General features: G+C 41.7%; 1 protein-coding gene across 2 annotated transcripts in view; it reads left to right on the plus strand.

Moving 5' to 3' along the window:
• Nucleotides 1-26,818, plus strand: part of LOC133617127 (Golgi-associated kinase 1B-like) — a 63,972-nt gene that overhangs the window by 27,993 nt on the left and 9,161 nt on the right. For both annotated transcript variants that reach the window (XM_061976869.2, XM_061976867.2), the window contains exons 2-3: nucleotides 2,260-2,459; nucleotides 24,413-24,639. In XM_061976869.2, coding sequence (XP_061832853.2) covers nucleotides 2,260-2,459; nucleotides 24,413-24,639 — 427 coding nt within the window. The remainder of the gene's footprint in view (nucleotides 1-2,259; nucleotides 2,460-24,412; nucleotides 24,640-26,818) is intronic.

Below are 26,818 nucleotides of genomic sequence, written 5' to 3' on the forward strand. Positions count from 1 at the left end.
AAAAAAAAAAAAACGGAGCAGCATCTCCTCATCTGTGGCTCACTAGTGCAACAACAACGCCGGAAATGTGTCCTGTGAAAAAACGTCCGACCGGAACTCTCTAATAACTAAAGTTCATTGTGTGAATTAAGTAAACACACTTACACCGGTCGTTTTTAGCGCTTACATAGCGAGTCTATTGACAGATATAAGTAAGAACTTTACACTACTTCATATTAGAAGTTGCAACAGCGGAGGATGAATGCCCCATAACAAGATGTTTGAAAAAAAGAAGAAGCCTATCGACTACGGTGACGGCACAGACTATAATGGCCAACGCACGCAAATTTTCACGACATATGCAGATCCCAAATATACATTAGCAGATACCAGAAAGTAAGAAACGTTGGTTTTGCATAATATTGCGAAACAAAATGCCAGATAATATGTTTGCTACTAAGTGCCATTTTGGGTTGTTTTACCCTAAGCAAGTGTTGGAGTCATTGTTTTTTCGCAGACCTTTTAAGCAACGGACACATTGATCCAGACAAGCAGCAACAATGGTAAAATTCCCAGTAGATGTTTGACCAAGTTTCATCATAAAACTTGGTCAAACATTTGTAAGTAGATATAATTTGTGCATAAAGATGTTTAGTTTGTTTTGTAACGAAAATGCTGACTTTGTGTTGTTTTTTTGTCTGAGTAACGATCAAGCCTCGTTTAATAAATGTAGTGCTAAATTTGACCAGTAGAGGGAGACAACGCTAATAGTGATAGTCACATACAATGTTAGGTGCGTAAATGTTGTGTAAATCCCCAATGGACATTATTTATGTAAAATACACAATGGACATTATTTATGTAAAATACCCGATGGACATTATTTATGTAAAATACACAATGGACATTATTTATGTAAAATACCCGATGGACAGTATTTATGTAAAATACAAATGATATCTACTTACAAATGTTTGACCAAGTTTTATGATGAAACTTGGTCAAACATCTACTGGGATTTTTACCATTGTTGCTGCTTGTCTGGATCAATGTGTCCGTTGCTTAAAAGGTCTGCGAGAAAACAATGACTTCAACACTTGCTTAGGGTAAAACAACCCAAAATGGCACTTAGTAGCAAACATATTATCTGGCATTTTGTTTCGCAATATTATGCAAAACCAACGTTTCTTACTTTCTGGTATCTGCTAATGTATATTTGGGATCTGCATAAGTCGTGAAAATGTGCGTGCGTTGGCCATTGTACATTGGTGTTATTCTTTTGTTACGTTTATTTTATGGTTATATTTTCAGTCTTACAAACCTAAATGAAGGAAGAAGTGTAAGAAATAAAACTAAGGAAATAAAATAATTTAAAAGAAGGAACATCAATCCTCAACATAACTTCTCAAGCTTATGTTTCTTCATACTGTTAACTAGCTGCACACCCTAGAAACGAGTAGCGAGGGCAGAATAATGAATTTATTGACAGTGCAGTGTGAAAGTCAATGTGTTTACTTTGTAATTAAGTAAACACAGTCCCAAAGAAATATAACTTGCGGAGGCACTTTTTGATGAAACATCCACATTTCGAAGTCCGGCCCTTGGGCTCTTGAAATTGTGCCCCCTTCATTATGTAGTTGAATAGCCCAGTTGTACACACCATAATACCCGTATGTTGTAGCACAATATGACTGACTACGGTAGCCGTAATGCTCTGACGATCCATCAAGCGGTGCGGCTTCATAGCTTACCAAAGTCATACTAAAACAATTTGACAGATTTTTGAGTGCCGTGTGTAATGTTCTATATTCTCAAGGGAACATTTAAAGTGTTGGTGTTGTTTACTTGAGTCATCTTGCAGTCTACAAGTATCTCTTAAAAGTGTTGGTGTTGTTTACTTGAGTCATCTTGCAGTCTACAAGTATCTCTTATGTGTGACTGTTATGGTCACACTTAACATTACACCATGTACCAAATAAAATGCTTTGAGGTTGGTAAGCACAACCAGAATGATTCCATACATTAGGCGCACCGGGTTATAAGGCGCACTGTAAATTTTTTAGAAAATGAAAGGATTTTAAGTGCGCCTTATAGTCCGAAAAATATGGTACATAGATTGGTAAACAAGTAAGTTAATTTTTCTGTGACCTAGCAAGCCCACTTGGTATAGGCTGCAATCTGGGCACAGAAAAGAAGACAGGTATAATCGCCAGGTCGGTCTTTATAGGTAATTTTGTCACAGGCTTACGCTCCATTGTTTTATCTGTCCTCCCTTTTTAGATGGCCAGCCCAGTCCTGTAGTGGCATGGAAACCCTCGCTCTACCCAGATGACGCTGTGAGGTTAACTTGGGGCGAGTACCAGCGATCACTAAAACAGAGGTGCTGGCTGAAGAATATCACTCCGAAGCCAGCCTCCAGCTGCTCTACCATCCATCACTTTGAATGGAGCAAAATGGCACTCTTTGATTTCCTCCTGCAGGTAACAGAATGTGCGTTTTTGAAATGAGAAAATGAAAAAATACCATTACAAGTATATATCTGATAGTGATGTGTGACTTCACCTTTGGCCTTCCTAAATCCTTCCCAGAGAACATGTTTCCATCTGGGTGCATGGCTATGTTCCAACAGCTGTTTTCACTGATAAAAACAAATGAAATACTCTCAGAGGAAACAATTTTTGGCTGAAAAGATGCGTTATTTCCTGTTAGGGAGTCCTCAATCACACACTGTCAGGACTTTGGCAATGGGACCTAAAAAGGGAGGGGTCAGAAGTATATTGCATTCCAATGAAAGTGCCAACATTTGCTGATCACGTCTAGTCTTGAATTTTACAAAAAAAACCTAAACGCACAGCATTTCTGGGGAGCACTAAATGAGTGTGTGGAGGTTGCCCTCCCGTGGGTCCTCCAGACCACCAAGCATTGCCATCAGTGTTACAATAGAGTTTTTATTTGTGATTTTTCCGCAGCTTGCTTTCCAACAATTGTCCGTTCGTTGCTCTCGCTGTCGCTCGTGCTCTCGCTCCAGCTCCAACACCCTCTCTCCTCCCGGCTGCTGCTTATACAGAGCGACAGGTGATTATACAACAAGGCCCACCTAGGCCATCTATGCACCTGTCGCTGACTTCAAGGCCGGTCCTGGCACACCCCGTTCCGCTGCAGGCCCGCAGGCCACCCCCCGCCCCCTCCACAGAGTGTTTCTCAGTATGGTTGCATGGCTATGTCCCTGAAATCCTAACCCATCTTTGAACACTGCGAACCCGCGACACTGAGAGGGACAAGCAGTAGAGATGGATGGATAAATACTCCGAGATGATTTATATTTGTCGGAAATAGTTCTTGTTCTTTTAAGATCTTTGTTGTCAAAGGTCACACCATTTGGGTTCCATTGTATATCCAAACATTCTAAAATTACTGGCTGATATCCAAGCAAGGACTTTGTAGATTTTAAACACATCCCACCAAAGAACTAAATTAACTTAAAGGTCAAACCAGACCATGCTTTGTCAGATTTCTTATTTTCAGGGTTTTTTATATAAATGTTGCCCTTCCCAAATTGTTGATTAGAGATAAAATGGTATGTGGTTTATTGAATTGAGTCATAGCATTTTGCAGGGTTATCATTTTAAAATCTAATGATGGTATTTATTGTTATACCGTGGTTACCACCTGAAGGTCCGATGTGCAATCAAAAGTTATTTACCACAAGTACAGAAAAGTAGAAGTTTGTTAAGGTTTCCTGTCATTTATTTTGGTATAAATGTGGTGGAATGGCGGAAGGCAATGGACTGCGATAGAGGTATTTTTGTGAGGACTACGGTCAACTCCAGCTTGCCTGTGACCCAAATGAGGACATGCGGTATAGAGAATGGATAGACTACAATCTAAGGGCAACAATATTGTGCTAATTTTTACAATTTTTACAATAGTCTTCATATGAATTACGGCTAAAAAGCTATGTGGACCAACGATAAACTGCGTTCCTTTTAAAAATTGTATTTATTGTCTTCAGCAAGTGAGAGTCAGGTGCGCAACCAAAAGTTGTGAGGTCACAATGGTCATCATATGATATTAGGGATATTCAATAACTCATGTTAAAGCTTTAGTGTGTTATCTCACCATTTGAAATGTTCAAAACACAAAACCAGTGAAGTTTGCACTTTGTGTAATTTGTAAATAAAAACAGAATACAATGATTTGCAAATCCTTTTCCACTTATATTCAATTGAATAGACTGCAAATACATGATATTTAATGTTCGAACTGAGAAAATTAAATTTTTTTGCAAATAATCATTAACTTAGAATTTAATGGCAGCAACACATTGCAAAAAAATGTATATGAAGCCACGCTGTGTAACACGTGGCTTGGCATTGTCTTGCTGAAATAAGCACGGGCGTCCATGATAACGCTGCTTGGATGGCAACATATGTTGCTCCAAAACCTGTATGTACCTTTCAGCATTAATGGTGTGTTCACAGATGTGTAAGTTACCCATGCCTTGGGCACAAGTACACCCCTATACAATCACATATGCTGGCTTTTGAACTTTGCGCCTATAACAGTCCGGATGGTTCTATTCCTCTTCGGTCCGGAGGACACAACGGCACAGTTTCCGAAAACAATTTGAAATGTGGACTCGTCAGACCACAGAACACTTTTACACTTTGCATCAGTCCATCCTAGATTAGCTCGGGCCCAGCGTAGCCAGCAGCGTTTCTGGGTGTTGTTGATAAATGGCTTTCACTTTGCTTACCCCCTGTAGTTACTGACAGTGGTTTTCTGAAGTGTTCCTGAGCCCATGTGGTGATAGCCTTTACACACTGATGTCGCTTTTTGATGCAGTACTGCCTGAGGGATCGAAGGTCCATAATGTCATCGCTTACGTGCAGGGATTTCTCCAGATTCTCTGAAACCTTTGATGATATTTCGGACCGCAGATGGTGAAATCCCTAAATTTGCTCACGCATTTGTTCACAAAGTGTTGACCCTCGCCCCATCCTTGTTTGTGGATGACTGAGCATTTCATGGAAGCTGCTTTTATACTCAATCATGGCACCCACCTGTTCCCAATTAGCCTGTTCACCTGTGGGATGTTCCAAATCAGAATCAGAATAGTTTTATTGCCATTGTTTGAGAACGGGTTCACAAACTAGGAATTTTTCTTGGTGCAATTGTGCAACATAAAACACATATAACACAGATTTGGTAATAACAAGAGCTGGAACTGACCTATCAGATCTTGTTATAGACTTACAAGGAATTCAAGGAGCTACTGTTAGGAGTTATTGTTCATGTGCCTGATGGCCGAGGGGAAAAAACTGTTCAGGTGGCGGGAGGTGTGGGTCTGGATGGACCGTAGTCTCCTGCCTGAGGGGAGAGGGGAGAATAGTTTGTGTCCAGGGTGAGAAGAGTCAGCTGTGATCCGACCCACACGCCTCCTGGTCCTGGAGGAGAACAAGTCCTGGAGGGATGGGAGCTTGCAGCCAATCACCTTCTCAGCAGAACGTACGATGCGCTGCAGTCGATGCTTATCCTGGACTGTGGCGCCGGGTAACCACACGGTGATGGAGGAGGTCAGGATGGACTCGATGATGACTGAGTAAAACTGCACCAGCATCTCGGTCGGCACCTTAAGTTTCCTCAGCTGCCGCAGGAAGTACATCCTCTGCTGGCCTTCTTGATGAGGGAGCTTATGGTCGGCTCCCACTTGAGGTCTTGGGTGATGGTGGTGCCCAAAAAACGGAAGGAGTCCACAATGGAGACGGGGGTGGGAGAGTCAATCAGGGTGAGGGGGGATGGTGGGGCTGTGACTTTCCTGAAGTCCATGATCATCTCCACTGTTTTCTGGGCGTTCAGCTCTAGGTTGTTGTGGCTGCACCAGGACGCCAGCCGGTCCGCCTGTCTCCTGCAGGCGGACTCATCGCCAAATAAGTGTTTGATGAGCATTCCTCAGCTTTCTCAGGCTTTTTTGAGACCTGTTGCAGGCATCAAATTCCAAATGAGCTAATATTTGCAAAAAACAACTACGTTTTCCAGTTCGAACGTTAAGTATCTTGTCTTTGCAGTCTATTCAATTGAATATACATAGGTTGAAAAGGATTTGCAAATCATTGTATTTTGTTTTTATTTACTATTTATACAATGTGCTAACTTCACTGGTTTTGGGTTTTGTATAATGATTGTATTGTGTTTACCGTTATTGTTTGTTTAGCCAGTAAAAATTGTCAACCAACTGTAATCTATTTTGCTAAAAAGGAAACTCGACAGAAGGCAAATCATTGACGTGATCAAAATATTTGAGGATTAAGTAAAAGTATGTCAGTTTTTATCAATTTTAAACCATATAGTGATGAAAACCAAAGCAATTTTTCCCATAAGAAAAATGAGGCCGTATTTTGCGGACTATAGAGCGTTCCAGTATGAAGTACAACATTTTACAAGAAAAAAATATTTTTCAATATATTAGCCGCACCAAATTATGCCTATAGCATAATTTGACTCAACACGTGGAACCTTACCTGGCTCGGACACGGAAAGGATTGACAGATTGATGGCTTGTTGTCGGATTGAGGGGACCTCCAGTCCAGGGTTCAACAAGTCTTTTATTTGTCTTTTCAGATCTCTGTCTCTCTCTCGCTCGCATGTGCGTTCTCTTTTATTTCCGCTCTCTCTGCTCTCCTCCCCTCATCATGGCCTCGGGCACCCCTAATAAGGGAGACAGGTGATTAGATAACCCGCTTCAGTTGGGAAATCCACTCACCTGTCAGCTGCTTCGTAGCCTGCACACGCCCTTCCCGCAGGAGACGCGCCGACCACGCCCCCTCCACAATTGTAAAATGAGTTATTTACGCAGAAAGATTTTGTAAACGTTTGACATTAATCATAATTATTTCCAAACAGTGCTTGTCACACGGCAGTAAACGGTTGATCAAACAAAACAGAAGTCATCGTCTTGGACCCACTAGCTGCAGAAGGTAGCTCTCCAATCAGCTAAACAGACTCACTAACTCTACGGTGAGGTGTTGGTGAATTTACTGAGGAATTTGTGAAACTGAAACAATACAAAACGACGCTACCCTGATTACCTTACAAAAGCACCTACTATTATGCATGTAAGCACTTATATCTAACATACAACGTTGCTTGGAGTGATGAGTGAAGAAATCATACGAGTAGAAAGACTGTGGATGACTAGCAGACGGAACTGCGCTTGTGCTTCCGGTTCAAAGCACTAAACAAAAGGAAACAGTGCAGCAAGGGAACAAAAAGATGGCGCCATAGCCCAAACAATAAAAAACCTTTTCAGTGTCTCTGCTTGTGTTTTATGAAAACTATTTGTTGAATACTAAATATTATGGCTGTTGGCCAAGAACAATCAATGAAGTAGCTGCCCCGTTGTATAAGTCGCAGGTTCAAAGCGTAGGAAAAGAGTTGCGTCTTATTGTCCGTGCATACGTTAAATTAAATAATCCATGTTACAGATATCAAAAATATTATTGCAAAACACATTTTATAAAGATTAATCATAGTTGTACATGATAAAAACCAACAATACAAAATACATAGAAAAGAGGACTCAAGATAACATATCAGTTACTCTCACACTTCTAGTACAAAGTGTTTTGGCGATACAGTAGTGCCAGTGTTTCTTACACATTGCCAATATACTTGTGGTGGTTGGAGCGTGTCTAGGACTGGTTGGGGTGTGGCCAAGGTGGTGTCATAATAAAGTTCTCATAATTTGCATATATTTTCTTTAAAAAGACTAAAAAAAGATATACATATTTTTAAAAACAAATCTATATTATTAGTAATTTGTAATGTATTTTTTTTTAATCATACACACACATTTTTCAACTGTTGCTGCTTGTGAAGTTGGCACGTTGTGTAAATGGTAAATAAAAACAGAATACAATGATTTGCAAATCCTTTTCAACCTACATTAAATTAAATGAAATTAGTGGAATTATATTTATATAGTGCTTTTCTCTAGTGACTCAAAGTGTTTTTACAGTACATAGTGAAACCCAATATGTAAGTTACATTTAAACCAGTGTGGGTGGCACTGGGAGCAGGTTGGTAAAGTGTCTTGCCCAAGGACACAACGGCAGTGACTCGGATGGTTGAAGCAAGGATCGAACCCGGAACCCTCAAGTTACTGGCACGGCCACTCTACCAACTGAGCTATACCGCCCCAAAATAGACTGCAAAGACAAGATATTTCATGTTCGATCTGAGAAACATATATTTTTTTGCAAATAATCATTAACTTATAATTTAATGGCAGCAACACATTGCAAAAAAGTTGGCAAAGGGGCATTTTTACTGCTGTGTTACATGGCCTTTCCTTTTAACAACACTCAGTAAACGTTTGGGAACTGAGGAGACCAATTTTTGAAACTTTTCAGGTGGAATTCTTAATCAATTCTTGCTTGATGTACAGCTTAAGTTGTTCAACAGTCTCAGTTGTGGTATTTTAGGCTTCATGTTGCGCCACACATTTTCAATGGGAGACAGGTCTGGACTACAGACAGGCCAGTCTAGTACCCGCACTCTTTTACTATGAAGCCACGCTGTTGTAACACTGAACCATGATAACGTTGCTTGGATGGCAACAAATGTTGCTCCAAAACCTGTATGTACATTTCAGCATTAATGGTGCCTTCACAGACGTGTAATTTAGCCATGCCTTGGGCACTAATACACCCCCAAACCATCACAGATGCTGGCTTTGGAACTGTGCGCCTATAACAATCTGGATGGTTATTTTCCCCTTTGGTCAGGAGGTCACGACGTCCACAGTTTCCAAAAACAATTTGAAATGTGGACCCGTCAGACCACAGAACACTTTTACACTTTGCATCAGTCCATCTTAGATGAGCTCGTGCCCAGCAAAGCCAGCGGCGTTTCTGGGTGTTGTTGATAAATGGCTTTGACTTTGCATAGTAGAGTTTTAATTTGCACTTACAGATGTAGTGACGAACTGTAGTTACTGACACTGGTTTTCTGAAGTGTTCCTGAGCCCATGTGGTGATATCCTTTACACACTATCGCTTTTTGATGCAGTACCGCCTGAGGGATTGAAGGTCACAGGCATTCAATGTTGGTTTTCAGCATTGCTGCTTATGTGCAGTGATTTCTCCAGAATATCTGAACCTTTTGATGATATTACGGACCAAGATGGTGAAATCCCTAAATTCCTTGCAATAGCTGGTTGAGAAATGTTGTTCTTAAACAATTTGCTCAGGCATTTGTTGACAAAGTGGTGACCCTCGCCCCATCCTTGTTTGTGATTGACTGAGCATTTCATGGAAGGTGCTTTTATACACAATCATGGCACCCACCTGTTCCCAATTAGCCTGTTCACCTTTGGGATTTTCCAAATAAGTGTTTGATGAGCATTCCTTAACTTTCTCAGTCTTTTTCCAAAGCTAAATTTTACAAAAAATAATAAAGTTTTCCAGTTTGAATGTTAAGTACCTTGTCTTTGCGGTCTGGAGACAATATATTCCTTTACCAGCCTCTCGAAGCACTTCATTATGATGGGGGCGGTAATCATTGAGGGAGGAGATTGTGGGTTTTTTGGCACTGGAATGATTGTGGCCGTCTTAAAACATGATGGTACCACAGCCTTGGTCAGCGAGATGTTGAAGATGTCTGTGAGAACCCCCGCCAGCTGGTCTGCACATCCCTTAAGCACCTTGCCCGGAATGTCATCAGGTCCCGGTGCTTTCCGGGGGTTCACTCTCCTCAGGGTTTTCCGGACATCCGCTATATCCAGGTTGAGCGGCTGCTCATCAGGGCGAGGGATGGATTTTCTCGCTGGAGTGGTGTTAAGTGCCTCAAACCTTGCAAAGTAGTTGTTAAGGTCATCTAGGAAGCTGATACTGTTGTCACATGGACAGGGGGCAGCTTTATAGTCCGTGATGACCTGTATACCCTGCCACATTTGTCTAGTGTTTGTAGGGTTCTCGAAGAAGTCCTGCACTTTCTGACTGAGAGCACGCTTTGCAACCTTAATGGCACGGTTCAGGTTAGCTCTGGCTGATTTTAATGCCACCTTGAAACGCCAGACTTGAAAGCCTTGTTCCGAGCCTTCAGCATTGCACGTACCTCACTGTTCATCCAGGGTTTCAATGGCCCGTGTGGGGATGTTCTTGATCACACTGACATCCTCCATGCACTTCTGAATGTATGCGGACACAGACTCTGCATACTCCTCCACACGTGTGGTGATTTTTGGTGGCGGCTGCTTTGAACATGTCCCAGTCTGTGGTTTCGAAGCAGTCATGTAATGCTGACATTGCTCCCTCTGGCCAGGTCCTCACCTGCTTTACTGTAGCTTGCTTCCTGATCAGCAGGGGCTTGTATGCAGGAATTAGCATCACAGATAGATGGTCAGAGGAGCCGAGGTGGGGGCGTGGTGCAGCTTTATACGTCTGTTTAATATTACTAAAAACCAAGTCCAGCTTGCTTCCACCCCTGGTTGCAAAATTCACATATTGATGGAAATGAGAGAAAACTGTTTTCATGTTAGCTTGATTAAAATCCCCTGCCATGATGAAAACTCCCTCTGGATGTGTAGTTTGCAGTTCATTGATGGAGCAGTACAAAGCATTCAAAGCTTCTTTGGTGTTAGCACTGGGGGGAATGTACACTGCTGTGAAGATCATAGCACTGAATTCCCTGGGTAAATAAAATTGCCTGCATTTTATAGTTAATAGTTCAACATCAGGAGAGCAGTGACTTGATACTATCTTCCCATTATTGCACCAGTTATTGTTGACGTATATGCCAGAGGTGTGGACTCGAGTCACATGACTTGGACTCGAGTCAGACTCTAGTCATGAATTTGATGACTTTAGACTCGACTTGACAAAATGTAAAGAGACTTGCAACTTGACTTAGACTTTAACATCAATGACTTGTGACTTCACTTGGACTTGAGCTTTTTGACTTGACATGACTTGCTACTTTCCCCAAAACCCAAAGCTTAAAATGTTATTTGGGAGCGCTCCGTATCTTTCATTGTGTACGTGTGTGTCTATCAGCGTGTTGTTCCTGTCAACTGGTGTGCTCTCAGTACAATAGCCAATCAAATTAGATCTACGTTGTTTTCATCCCACAGCATTCATCCAATCAGATTGCAAGAGAACCAATGAACAAGAGTTGTGAAACAACGTGCCAGTGAGAAACAATTATGCCAAAGTTGGTTTCGTTTGGGTATAAAAACTACAACTTGGTCAACAAAAAACGAATTGCTGTATGCAAATCACGCAGTTCGAATATTGCAGACGGAGACGCAACAACTTCCAACTTCGTTCGACATTTGAAGTTGCACAAAGAAGGGTAAGTTTTGAATATAAAATTACGCTTATTGGCTAAGTAACGTGACTTTTATTTGCAGTGTAGTTAAATCAGTGAGGCTGTAAACTCACTGTTAACGTTATAACCATAGACATCTTATAAGTAGACGCAGCATGGAGCGCTACTGCCTACTGGCGCAGACGAGACGCGGGGCCGCCATCTTGGAGTGGTGATCCGCTCCACTCAGTGCAATTCATTTGGCAGGAGCAATTAACTGTCGGCGCATTTAATTAATTTTACCTCACTAAATACCACTGATTTTCACGCGCTTTTTTGTCATACGTGTAGCTATAATAACGGACACATGTTTTGGCGTGTTTTATTATTCATAGTTTGCTTAACAGTAATATAATATTCTTATGCGCTATAAGTGACCAGACGTCCGAGATCAAAACTGGGAATATAATCCCAGAGAAGGGGGAAAAAAACGGTCAGCTATTTTTAAATTGAAGAAACAGTATGATTATGTTATATATACATGCGTATATCCTACATAGACAATGTATGAATACATTAGATATCTATATATCTTAGGGACCTGTAGACTGTATCTCTGTTGCTGCAGCAGTAGAGAGTTTATTCTGTCTTGACACTTTGTATTGATATTTTCTATTACATTCTTCCCTTAAATGATAATGTTTACAGTGATTGTTATATATGTATTTTTTATGTATGTCGCATTGGATAAAAGCGTCTGCCAAATACTTAAACATATATAAACACCTGAAAGTCTTTATATCAGCTAAAACCACCAATATGTTTCACTGGATTCAGAATAAAACCAAATGCTGTCTTACCCAACAATGTTAGTATTTTAATATTGTTACTTGAAGACTTATTCCTGGTTACTATTATACTGTTAAGAAAGTATTGTCTTATATTTTGCCTAAAATGAGAATGCATCATAATCAGTGGCGGCTGGTGAATTTTGTTTTAGGTGGGGCAGAAAGTTTGTAAACCAAACCCCTGAGGGGGGTCATTCTCCCCCAGAAGATTTCTTTGTGATTTTCACATACAAATATTGAAGATCTTTGCTCCTTCTCAACTCTGTGGTAATATTATTTTCATAAAATACAACCAATAGTACGTTAATGTTAAATCTTACTTGTGAAAAGTAATCCCCCTATTCCTATTTTCAGCAGTCCGCTCATTTGAGTAGGAAAACGCTGAACACCAGCCCGGCATCTTTGTTTTCTACCTGTCAACTGTCAGTTTAGGCTGCTCGCCGGCTCCTCGTCACCACTTCAAGATGGCGGCCAAATTGCTCACGTCACAGCAACCAATGCTGCGTCTACTTATAAGATGTCTATGGATATAACATCATTGCAAACACTGCAATCTGTTGCGTCCACTGCAGTTTGCTACCTTATTCATACTTTTTGTCAAGTGATTTTTTTAAAGCAGGGTCTCATGAGGTACCTACACATAACGTTACGTTAGTCCATGTATCACACACACATCATCACACACGCCGTCTAACATAACGTTAGACGGCGGTCAGCAGCACCACGTATTTTAGCCACCTACAAAAAGACAAACATAGTCAAATAAAGGTCAGTTAAATTATATACTATGTTAAGAATATGTGTACATATTGCATAGGGCACTGACATCTAAAAAGTACAACTGTGTTCATTGTTTTGTTCATGTATTTGTTAGGTTTTTCATGTGTACGCACACATCAACACACATACAGTATGAGATGAGATCAATGATATAAGGTAAGAACAGGATATCAACTGCTGTGGAACTAGTTACAATGCAATATGCCATGGAAATACAATGTTAACACTTTTGTACAAATAAGTACAGTTGCACTTGTTTTTGCAAATTTGTTTATTCTGTAAAGGAATGAGTTAAATGTTTAAAATGACTGGTTAATAGTGCTATTATGAAGTGCAATGTCAGCACTATTTTTTTTCTTGCAATTTCAAATGCACTTGTTTTAATAAGGTTGTTTAATAAGGGTGGAGTGCCATCTCCGGGTTGGGGAGGAGATCTTGCCCCAAGTGGAGGAGTTCAAGTACCTCGGAGTCTTGTTCACGAGTGAGGGAAGAGTGGATCGTGAGATCGACAGGCGGATCGGTGCGGCCTCTTCAGTAATGCGGACGCTGTATCGATCCGTTGTGGTGAAGAAGCTGAGCCGGAAGGCAAATCTCTCAATTTACCGGTCGATCTACGTTCCCATCCTCACCTATGGTCATGAGCTTTGGGTTATGACCGAAAGGACAAGATCACGGGTACAAGCGGCCGAAATGAGTTTCCTCCGCCGGGTGGCGGGGCTCTCCCTTAGAGATAGGGTGAGAAGCTCTGCCATCCGGGGGGAGCTCAAAGTAAAGCCGCTGCTCCTGCACATCGAGAGGAGCCAGATGAGGTGGTTCGGGCATCTGGTCAGGATGCCACCCGAACGCCTCCCTAGGGAGGTGTTTAGGGCACGTCCGACCGGTAGGAAGCCGCGGGGAAGACCCAGGACACGTTGGGAAGACTATGTCTCCCGGCTGGCCTGGGAACGCCTCGGGGTCCCACAGGAAGAGCTGGACGAAGTGGCTGGGGAGAGGGAAGTCTGGGCTTCCCTGCTTAGGCTGCTGCCCCCGCGACCCGACCTCGGATAAGCGGAAGAAGATGGATGGATGGATGGATTGTTTTAATAAATAAATACAGCGTTTTAAAAGCATACACAATCTGTGTAAATATATTAGTCTGTGGTTAAAAGGACTTGAAAGGACTCGAAACTCAAAATACAGGACTTGGGACTTGACTTGAGACTTTCCAGTCTTGACTTTGGACTTGACTCGGGCCTTGCCTGTCTTGACTCGAGACTTGAGGGCAAAGACTTGAGACTTACTTGTGACTTGCAAAGCAATGACTTGGTCCCACCTCTGGTATATGCAAACACCACCACCTCGGGATTTACCAGTGAGAGATCTGCTTCTGTCCGACCGAAACATAGTTAGCCCCTCGATGCTAACTGCCTCGTCCGGAACGGTTGGTTTCAGCCACGTTTCTGTTAGAAATATGGCGCAGCAGTCTCTCATCTCGCGTCTTGCATTTAAATCCAGCTTCAGGTAGTCCAGTTTGTTCTCCAGGGAGCGGACGTTTGAAAGCAGGACGGAAGGAAGCGGCGTTCTGTGGGGATTAGCCTTTAGCTTTGTTGTTAGCCCTGCTCGGCATCCCCGCTTCTGTTTCCGATCACACCGCTTACGTGTCTTCCATTGACGGTCCCTGCTGGTACTTGACTCCGCTGCTTCAAAGGCCGCTGGATGTAGCCGGCGAAGTATTCCCATGCTAGCAAGGAGGTCCAACGTACACGCATCTTTCAGTCCAAAACGGCCCAATCTATCCACATCCAGAATTGTCTGGCGGTCGTATGTGACCACGGAGTGTCCACACTGTAAGCCAGCCATGAAATTTAAATAATTGTCCGGTATTTTTGCCAAATTGTTCTATTTCTACCATGAGCCTCTGCAAGCCGCAGCCCGTCAGGGCGCCGCCATCTTGACTACTACCTGGTTTAATTACATATATTATTATGCCCTTCCTTGTTGTTGGAATTTAGTTTGCCAAATATTTGTGTAAACAGTCTTTTAAATGAGAGATGAATAAAACAACGGAAGGTTGTTTATCGATAGGCTCTACAATGAAGTCACAGTAAAACTATTCACACAAAAGAAAGTACAATAGTATTTACATGAGGTGCTACATGTAGGAATAAGATTATTATAAACTGAAAAATAAAATAAAAAAATTATACAGAATGAAGGTTGGCTTTAATGCCACTAGCTTCATGCTAACGTACAATTGACAAGGTCATACACAGGCTAATGAAAATTAGCAGAGCAAACTTGTGCAAATTTTTGTCAAAAGAGATTTTAACTGAACAAAAATAGCCTAAAATAACAAGTGTGTTTCTATTTACTGGATTAGTACCAAACTGTAGAAACAAATACTGACCGCAAATGTTTCTTCTATGAGTCTCTTGCACGCCCACGCCACCTGTGCGCGTGCTCACTAGCTACGGAAGTATGTTGCTCCAACCTCAAACTCTTAATTTTAAAACAAATTATGTAGTCAATGTTTTGTGGAACATGATTGCGGTAGATGGAAGCACATGATCACACATGTTACTATATTAAGTATTCTGTTTTTATTTACGATTTACACAATGTTCATTGTGTAAATCGTAAATAAAAACAGAATACAATGATTAGCCAATCCTTTTCAACCTATATTCAATTGAATAGATTGCAAAGACAAGATACTTAATGGTCGAACTGGTAAACTTTATTAGCTCATTTGGAATTTGATGCCTGCAACATGTTTCAAAAAAGCTGGTACAAGTGGCAAAAAAGACCAAGGAATGTTCAGGGAATGCTCATCAAACACTTATTTGGAACATCCCACAGGTGACCAGGCTAATTGGCAACAGGTGGGTGCCATGATTGGGTATAAAAGCAGCTTCCATGAAATGCTCAGTCATTCACAAACAAGGATGGGTGATGGTCACCACTTTGTGAACAAGTGTGTGAGCAAATTGTCCAACAGTTTAAGAACAACATTTCTCAACAGAAACACCGCCGGCTTAGCTGGGCCAGAGCTCATCTAAGATGGATTGATGCAAAGTGAAAAAAAGTTCTGTGGTATGACGAGTCCACATTTCACATTGTTTTTGGAAACCGTGGACGTCGTGTCCTCCGGACCAAAGAGGAAAATAACCATAACCAAAAGCTAGCATCTGCGATGGTATGGCTAACTTACACATCTGTGAAGGCACCATTAATGCTGAAAAGTACATACAGGTTTCGGAGCAACATCGGTTGCCATCCAAGCAACATTATCATGGACGCCCCTGCTTATTTTAGCAAGACAATGCCAAGCCGCGTGTTACAACAGCGTGGCTTCATAGTAAAAGTGTGCGGGTACTAGACTGGCCTCCCTGTAGTCCAGACCTGTCTCCCATTGAAAATGTGTGGCGCAATATGAATCCTAAAATACGACAAGGGAGACCCCGAACTGTTGAACAACTTAAGCTGTACATCAAGCACGAATGGGAAAGAATTCCACCTGAAAAGCTTCAAAAATTGGTCTCCTCAGTTCCCAAACATTTACTGACTGTTGTTAAAAGGAAAGGCCATGTAACACAGTGGTAAAAATGCCCCTGTGCCAACTTTTTTGCAATGTGTTGCTGACATTAAATTCTAAGTTAATGATTATTTGCAAAAAAAGATTAAGTTTCTCAGTTCGAACAATACATATATTGTCTTTACAGTCTATTCAATTGAAAGTACCCGGTAGGTTGAAAAGGATTTGCAAATCATTTTTACAACGTGCCGACTTTACTGGTTTTGGGTTTTGGCCCCTTTATTTATATATATATATATATATATATATATATATATATAAAGGGCTGTAACAACTAATCGATTAAAATCGATTATGAAAATAGTTGGCGATTAATTTAGTCATCGATTCGTTGGATCTATGCGCAGAGGATACTTTTAATTTAAAAAAAAATTTTTTTTATAAACCTTTATTTATAAGCTGCAACATTTACAAACAGCTGAGAAACTATAATCAAAATAAGTATGGTGCCAGTACGGTGCCAGTATGCTGGTTTTTTTTTTTCAATAAAATACTGGAAAGGATAGAAATGTAGTTTGTCTCTTTTATCCGATTATTAATCGATTAATCGAAGTAATAATCAACAGATTAATCGATTATCAAATTAGTTGTTAGTTGCAGCCCTTATATATATATATATATATATATATATATATATATATATATATATATATATATATATATATATATATATATATATATATATATATATATATATATATATATATATATAATATTTTTATTACTTGTGGCAGTATACTTAGTAACTCGACTCACAAGCTTAATTAGTTCTATGACCAAGCTCGTAACTCTAATATCTTAGACTTAGACTTAGACAAACTTTAATGATCCACAAGGAAAATTGTTCCACACAGTAGCTCAGTTACAATGATGGAAAGTGTAAGGATGGAAAGGACAATGCAGGTATAAATAGACTGAATATAGCGATATAAAATATAACTTTTATACGTAATATTTACATTATATATGTACAGTATATTATATATATATATTATATTATATTATGTCTATATCATATATACAATATATAACAATTACCATGTACAATATTACAGTATATGTGACAGCTGCAGCATAAAATAGAGAGTAAATCCAGCAGAAAATAGACATTAAAAACAAAGAGAAGTAGCTAGCATAGAAGGTTTTAGGTAATAGACAGATACCATCTGTCTATTACAGATTTTCATTACATACTTGCTGTATGGCGAGTGATTATACAGCAGGATGGAGTGCGGAATGGAGGAGTTCTTGAATCGAACACTGTGGGAACGAAGCTGAAGGAGTGTGTTGGAGTATGAACTCCGCTGTCCCTCAATTGTCAGGTGGAGTGTGTGGGCAGGATTGTCCATGATGGCCAGCAGTTTGTCCAGTGTCCTCCTGTCCCTCACTGACACAAACGCCTCCAACTGCGTGCCAATAGTTTGGCCGGCTTTCCGGATCAGTTTGTCAATCCGGTTTGTGTCCCTTTTGCTGTTATTAAAGGACTTAAGCTTCCTCAGGAAAAAGAGTCTGCTCATGCCCTTATTGTAAACAGCTTTGCAGTTGTCCTTACAGTCCTGTCTGCTGTTCAAGTGGACTCCCAGGTACTTGTACTGCCCCACTACTGCCACCTCCCGGCCCTGGATCTTGATGGGCTCACCAGGGTCATTCTCTTCCTGTGAAGTCGATGACTAGTTTCTTGGTCTTGTCCACATTAAGGACCAGATGGTTCGCCTGAGACCACTCCACAAAGTCAGCGATCAGTGTTCTATTCTCCAATTCCTGTCCCTCTCTGATACACCCGACCACAGCAGAGTCGTCAGAGTATTTCTGCAGGTGGCAGGACCTGGAACTATACTGGAAGTCTGAGGTGTACAGGGTGAACAGGAAAGAAAACAGGACGGTCGCCTGTGGAGTACCTACACCACTGACCACAGTATCCGACAGGGAGCTCCCCAGTCACACAAACTGGGGCCTGTCAGACAAGTATTTAGTGATCCAGGAGAAAATGAATGAACTGACCCATCCTGAGTAACTTGTCACTCATCAGAATTGGCTGAATGGTGTTAAAGGCACTGGAGAAATCAAAGAACATGATCCTCACAGTGCCCTTCCCACCATCCAGGTGAGAGTGAGCATGATACAGCAGGTAGATAACAGCATCATCCACTCCTACATGGGGCTGATATGCAAACTGTAGAGGATCCAGTGAAGGAACCACCAGGGGTCTCAGCTGATCCAGCACAAGTCTCTCGAGGACCTTCATGACATGGGACTTCAGGGCAACAGGTCTGAAGTCATTCAAGCTCGATGGGATGGGCTTCTTGGGCACCGGCACTATGCAGGATGTTTTCCATAGCGCTGGTATCCGTTAACTTCAGACTCAGGTTGAAGATTAAGTGCAGGATCTTGAAGATGAAGTGCAGGATCTCAATTAGCTGAGCAGCACAAGTCTTCAGGACCCAGGGGTTGACTCGGTCACGGCCTGCTGACTTGGCTGGAATGACTCTCTCCAGCTGTCGTCTCACATGTCCAGGTGTCAGACACACCGGGCTGGCTTTCTCAGTGGGGGTGGAAGTGGGGGGATAAGAAACAGTGGTGGCAGGTAATAGAGAAGGAGTTTGTGTATTGATGTTCAGGGGAGGTGTGAGGACAGGAGTAGTGGGGGGAGGGCCAGTAAGGGGTGCATTGCTAAATCTATTGAAAAACAAATTCAGCTCATCGGCTCTATCTACACCCCCATCAAGCAGTTTGGCTTTGTTGTTGAAGCCTGTGATGGTTTTCATGCCCTTCCACACATCACGAGTGTTGTTCTGTTGGAGTTTAGCCTCTAGCTTCCTTCTGTAGGCATCTTTCCCTTCTTGCAGCTGAACTTTAAGCTGCCACTGTATCCTGTTCAACTCGTCCCGATCACCGGATCTGAAGGCTAGCTTTTTTTTATTCAGCAGCACCTTTAGCTGGCTGGTGATCCAGGGCTTGTTATTTGGGTAACAATAGACAGTTTTTGTAGGGATGATGGAGTCCTCACAGAAATTGATGTAGTCTGTGATGCAGTCTGTAATGCTGTCAATATCTGTTCCGTGAGGCTTACAGAGTACGTCCCAGTCTGTGGTCTCAAAACAGTCCTGCAAGGCATGCTTCCTGGTTCCGCCTCTGCACTGATTTTGTTGAGACAGACTGCCTCTTCACAGCAGGAACATATTATAAATAAATGATAAATGGGTTATACTTGTATAGCGCTTTTCTACCTTCAAGTTACTCAAAGCGCTTTGACAGTATTTCCACATTTACCCATTCACACACTGATGGCGGGAGCTGCCATGCAAGGCGCTAACCAGAAGCCATCAGGAGCAAGGGGTGAAGTGTTTTGCCCAAGGACACAACGGACATGACTAGGATGGTAGAAGGTGGGGATTGAACCCCAATAACCAGCAACCCTCCGATTGCTGGCACGGCCACTCCACCAACTTCGCCACGCCGTTGAAGTGTTAAAAGCACCAGATTGTGATCAGACCGTCCCAGGGTGGGCAGGGCAGTGGTAGGTCCAGAGTTTTATTGTCCCGGGTTGCACAGTGCACATATTGATGGAAAGTGGGTAAAATAGAGTCCAAAGAAACATGATTAAAATCACCCGAAATGAGAATGAGGGCATCGGGATGTTTGGTCTGTTGCTTAGCAATGGTGAATGGTGTCGCAAGCAGCAGCCTCGTCAGCAGAAGGAGGGACGTACACTCCGATGAAGATTACAGAAGTAAACTCCCTTGGCAAATAATATGGTCGAATTCCAACAGCCAGAAGTTCAATGTCCGGCATACAAACACACTCCTTTACAGTAACATGTCCAGGATTACACCACCTCGTTCACCAAGATGTCAATCCCACCGCCTTTTTTCTTACCGCTCAGGAGTGTGTCTCTATCCGCCGTGAGGTTGTGAAGCCGGGTAGAGACGCGCTGTGGTCCGGGAAGTCCGCGTGTAGCCAAGTCTCCGTAAAGCACATGATACTGCACACGGCGTACTCCTTCTGAGTTTGGACGAGCCCAAACAATTTGTCCATTTTATTCGCCAAAGACCGCACGTTCCCCATGAGGGAATTGCAGGCTTACATTTCTTTCTCCGCTCACTCATCTTTACTCCGGCACGGCGTCCCCTGCGCTTTTTCCGTAGTTCCACGGGAAAGTCCGGCCGCAATCCCCATAGCGCAAACGGCTCCTCGCGTGTGTAAACAAAAGGCCTGCTGCTCCGCTGATCAAAGCCAAACACAAAACGGCCCGAAAAGAAAAAGAAAAGTAATGAAAACACACAAAAGCGCCCAATAACCATAATTAGTGGTTTATGGAAAAGATAAGTGATAAAAAAAAGTCAAGAAAAGTTGAGAATAATACCAAAAATAAAGTAAAATGAAGGAATTCAAAGGAGCTACTGTGATATGCTGCCACAATTTCAGGCGCATCAAAGCAAAAGATCTCAGATCACTGTCGCCCATTGAAATGAATCAAAATCAGTTCAACCCCCTAAAAAGCACCATTTAAACATGTATCATCCCTTTTAAAAAGAAAAGCAAACTTTTAGATGATACTTATTGTTAGAAAAACAATACGATGGAATACACTACGGGCATTCGTAGTAGTTTTATAAAGTAATTTAAAAGTAACAGCAGGGCTATTCAACTACAAATACTATGGGGGCCACAGTTTCCAGAGCCCAAGGGCTCAGGGGCCGGACATCGAAATTTGGATATTTGGTCAGAAAGTGCTGTCGCGGGTTATAATCATTTGAGACTGCGTTTGCTTAATTGCAAAGTAAACACATCGACTTTCACACGGCACTGTCAATATATTCACGATTCTGCCATCTCTACTTGTTTCCAGCCATGTGCAGATAATTAACAGCATTAAGAAACAGAAGTCACAAAAGTTTTGAAAATTGATGTTCCTTTTTTCAAATTATTTTTCTTCCTCAATTTTATTTCTTTACACTTCTTACTTCATTTAGGTTTGTAAGACTGAAACTAAACATAAAGTAAACTTTACAAAAGTGTAACGTCTATTGTGTATTTTACATAAATTGTTAGCGGCGTGGCTCAGTTGATAGAGCTGTGCTTGAGGGTTTTATATTCGATCCCCGCTTTTGCCATTCTAGTCACTGCCGTTGTTTCCTTGGGCAAGACACTTTACCCACACTGGTTTATATGTAGCTTAAAGATGTAGGTAATGTTTAGTTTAGTCTTTATTTGAAGGGACATGCACAGAAACATTAAGCTCAAAGACATATATGTTCTGTGCCAGATTATAGCTAAATAGCTAATTTCCATCTGCAGTTCCTGGCCAACTAAATTAAAGGGATACAAAAATCATGCAATAAAATTATGACAATAAAATCATACTATAGCATGTAATCAAATTAAGAAAAGTCATAAAATGCCCTTTCATTGATACATACTTAATATACAACACAACCACACCTCATTTACATCATCACACAAAGACAATACATGCTCTTGTTCACATCTGTCATCATTTGTAAAAACAACCATAACACACTTTTTTAAACGCTTTGAGTCTCTAGAGAAAAGTGCTTTATACATTTTTCCCAAACTCAAAGGCAATACAGCACAAGCAGCTCAAGCGTCTTCTTTATTTTATAACAGGTCGCAACCAAAGTTGTTAGCTGCTCAAGCTAGCTAGTAGTTAACTACTCGCCAGTGATCGAAGGTGCAGTGTAAGAAAGGCGATGTGTCATGGCGCCAGTAAAAAATGTTTGGCGGTTTTGGTTCTTACAATACCAACGTCACAACAGCTTGGTTAATAGACAGGCCACGGCATGTGACTGGAGCGTTGTTAGCGGGAGTTTTTTGTAAGTTTTTTTTTTAGCGCTTTATGGTCTATATATTGATCCCCATTTGCTACATTTTTAGCTGACTTTTGCTTGCGTTTTTTTATGTTTAGAATGCACACAACAAAGAAATGTGTTCTCGTATCACATACATATTGAAGGGAGTTTGTTGTGTTTTCGCTGCACCGTCCTTTGGGAGAGTCTTGAAGCCAGGGAAACAATCCAAGTTAGAAAGTTTTGTATGCGAGTGAAAATAACATTTTCTTTTCACTCTCAATTGTCTATTACTGGTCCTCAAATTAATCCTGCAGGGCAGACGGTCTGATGTTATCCAAATCACAAGAGTGTCCAAAGTTCTGCCCGCATCCGCCAATCATTTGTGGCAGCTTTGGGGTACTTTGAAGACTGCCAGCAACTTCCAATTTGTCGTCAAACCAGAGCAACGCTTACTCCAATCAATAGATGTCCTGTTGTCATAATTCCGAATAGGTGGATATCTTCACGTCCTTGACTGACAGGGTCGTCAGGCACGCGGCACTTCTTGTTTTCCCAAGAGTCCATCGTGTGTCCAGCAACAACCGCTCCGTCAAGACAGGCAGGTTCTCCCAAACCTAAGATCTTGTCAATTTCGTTGAGAGGCCAGTTAATTAATTCCAATGTTTATATTTGGAGAGCAGTGCAAAAATAGGCAACAAGAAAGTTAAGACAAGACAAAGAAGCAAGCAGGAGAGATAAGGAAAAGGGAAGGGGAGCGTCCGCCCTCGGTGAGTGCCAATGAGACATATAGCGCATATAGCATCAAAACTGACAGAATGTTTGCTGTAATATTGGCACAGATTATAAATATTACGTCTTTAATGGCTATGCTGATGTTAAATAGGGGACACTATCAAGAGATGATCTTGGATTGCGCTACGGACATGACGGTACTACCAATAATGTATTGGGGCAGATGCAAAGAAAGACCGGCGGGAGAGTTTTTCAGAAGGAAGTCGTGTGGACCTGCAAACTTTTAAGCTGTCGGCCGTTATTGCTACCACGCAAATTTCCGATAGCTATCATTAGTATTATCGTTTTGATTTGAGCAATTGAATGTCACTTACTACTTTAGCAGGAACCGAGCCAAGTCAGCATTGGCCAAAAGTCCCTCCTCATCTTTGAGCTCATGCCATCGAATGTTGATCCTGACTGTCCTTTTATCCGGGTAGGCTCCGTTTTTCTTTTATTGTCTCCTCAGACAAACCTTTTTGTTTCTTTGGTTGTTTTGGAGCTAAGGCCATGATAGCAGTAATTGCACGTAGGTGTTTGTCTTCTTCTTCTTTTAGTTTTCTGGTGGCATGCAGGCATTCGCATCGACTTCCGTCTTTTTAACAAATGGGGTAAGGGCGAGTGATGTATGCCATGAAGCAAGTCAGCATGTTTGTTGTTTTTTGTGTGGCAGGGTTCCTGCCACCCTCCTCAAAGTTGATAAGTGCCAGTGAAAGCGATACAGACCCCTTCAGGCCATGACAGAGGTGTCATTCAACTAATTGTTAGTCCATGTATCATCTCAAAAGTTATGAAAACGTTTTATGCAGGTTGAAAAGTTACTTAGTGCTGCTTTAAACCATAACAAAAAGCGTGTACCTCAAACTACTCGTAAGTTAAGATACCACCGTAGTAGTGACATTTTTCTGCCACTGGCGGAAATGACTGCTCATTTTTTTACTACCCTGTTGCACACTCCAAAAACCCTCTATCAGCTTTCTGCGATCCCAAATCAGGGACACAATGTGACCATCATAGTTATCGCCTCTGTTTCCTGTCAAACCTTTGCTGGAAATTTCCAAATCCCCTGTCAATCAAGTATTGCAGAGTGAGGATGGAAGGTAGAGATTGTCTCTATGGTTAGAGGTTATCAGAGTCAACGTGTGCAGTGGGGTTGATATGAGCGAGGATATTGCTTGAATAAGCACTCCTTTGTGCTATCATCTTTGCTGCTATCGTATAAAATGAACACACCACAGTTGAGCAGTAGAGGAAACTTTCATATCGCAAGAAAGCCCAGAGAGGGTTATCTTCTCCACACTGCAATGAGTATGCTGCATCAGTCTTGTTTTGTCCGAGTGCAGATTCACAACCGTCTGGATCCGAGCTGCTGTGGCTTCAGTCCCCGGCAGCAGGACGCTTGCTACGAAGCCGGCCGCCATCTTGAATGCGCAGACCAGGACCGGATCAAACTGGCAAACATCGTGCACAGGGGCCAGGACCCCCGGCATCTGGTCCTCACTGCCAACAAGGGCTACTTTGACCGCAGCGAGGACAACCTAGACTTCAGGCTACTGGAAGGAATCAAAGAGTAAGTGGATTATATTGTTGTTGTATGCAAATGTTTAGCTCCTTGTGCTACAGATTATTGACAGACAATGTTACATTAAAGTTTGTTATGCCTGCTTTGGGCTGTCTTAAAAATATAAATCAAGTTATTCTATGCCAGGCCTGGGCAATTATTTTGACTCGGGGAGCCAAATTTAGAGAAACAAATGTGTCTGGGGGCCGATATATCCATCTTAGGGATGTCCCGATCCAGGTTTTTGCACTTCCGATCCGATACCGATATTGTTTTTGCACTTCCGATCCGATACCGATACTGACAGATACTGGCCTATCCGAGCATGTATTAAAGTTTAAAGTTATTTAGCCTACTTAGTTGTCAGAATCATGTTGAAAAGGGTTTTACTACTCTTGATAACAACTAACCAGCTGAATTAGGGGAGTTTGAATAATACACAATGGTTGGTAACAAGAAACCGACCTGTTTATTCAAGGATAAACACAAAATAGAAAAAATTATACATGACAAACAAAAATGGCATCATTGAACTAGGGCTGGGCGATATGGCCTTTTTTTAATATTGCAATATTTTAAGGCCATATTGCGATACACGATATATATGTGGATATTTTGCTTTAGCCTTGAATGAACACTTGATGCATATAATCACAGCAGTATGATGATTCTATGTGTCTACATAAAACCATTCTTCTTCATACTGCATTAATATATGCAACTTTTAAACTTTCATGCAGAGAAGGAAATCACAACTAAAAAAATCACTATTTTTTTCATACGGTGTTGATGTGGAAATGTTTGTCTCGGCATTTTGATGGTGTGGGGGTGTGGCACCGAATGGAGATAAGCGTCTCGACAGACGTTACAATATTTGAACAATGATGACGAAAACTGTTTTCTCTGTCGTGTCCGTGTGTCGAAAATTGTTATGCGCTTATTTTTTTATTTGATTTTGTGCGTGGCATAGATTTGCCGTGCGCAGAGGACGCTTGAGCAGTGCGCAATTGCACAGGCGCGCACCTTAGAGGGAAGGTTGCTCGCACGGCTGCGCTAGCATCACAGCTAACGTTAGCCATGCTGCTACCTCTCTGCTCGGGGAGGGCGTATACGTATGTGACGTATGACGTAACAGTATGTGACGTGTGTAAGAAGGTGCGCTTGCTGTCTGTGAGAGGGAGACACAGGAAAGAGTGAGAAGAGCCTGTCGTGTAATGCCAGCAGCTAAAAGGAACTGCGTGAGAATCCACATACCTGTGGATGTGTTGAAGGTGTGCTGGAAAATGCGGAACGAAAATTAGGGAGCAGCAGAAAAGTGGAATGTATTATTTAAATCGGTGCGTTGGAAAACACGGACCGTAGTTTTTTTTTTCAAACTGGATCTGGATTGGCATTTTCCCACGCCTTGCCGATACGCATTTTTTTGCAAATATCGGCGGCCGATCCGATCCAATTATCGGATCGGGACGTCCCTAATTCATCTATCTATCAATCTATACATATATACATACACATATACAGTCAAGAAAATAAGTATTTGAACACCCTGCTATTTTGCAAGTTCTCCCACTTAGAAATCATGGAGGGGTCTGAAATTTTCATGGTAGGTGCATGTCCACTGTATGAGAGATAACCTAAAAAGAAAAATCCAGAAATCACAATCTATGATTTTTTTAACAATTTATTTGTGTGATACAGCTGAAAATAAGTATTTGAACACCTGTCTATCAGCTAGAATTCTGACCCTCAAAGACCTGTTAGTCCGCCTTTAAAAGTCCTCCTCCATTCCACTGTATTATCCTGAATCAGATGCATCTGTGTGAGGTCGTTAGCTGCATAAAGACACCTGTCCACCCCATACAATCAGTAAGACCCAAACATTCAGCATGGCTAAGAGCAAAGAGCTGTCCAAAGACACCAGAGACAAAATTGTACAACTCCACAAGGATGGAAAGGGCTACGGAGAAATTGCCAAGCAGCTTGGTGAAAAAAGGTCCAGTGTTGGAGCAATCATTAGAAAATGGAAGAAGCTAAACATGACGGTCAATCTCAATCGGAGTGGAGCCCCATGCAAGATATCGCCTCGTGGGGTCTCAATGATGCTAATAAAGGTGAGGAATCAGCCCAGGACTACACGGCAGGACTTGGTCAATGACCTGAAAAGAGCTGGGACCACTGTTTCCATGGT

The sequence above is a fragment of the Nerophis lumbriciformis genome, linkage group LG16 (genome assembly GCF_033978685.3).
Source record: "Nerophis lumbriciformis linkage group LG16, RoL_Nlum_v2.1, whole genome shotgun sequence".
NCBI classification, from domain to species: Eukaryota; Metazoa; Chordata; class Actinopteri; order Syngnathiformes; family Syngnathidae; genus Nerophis; species Nerophis lumbriciformis.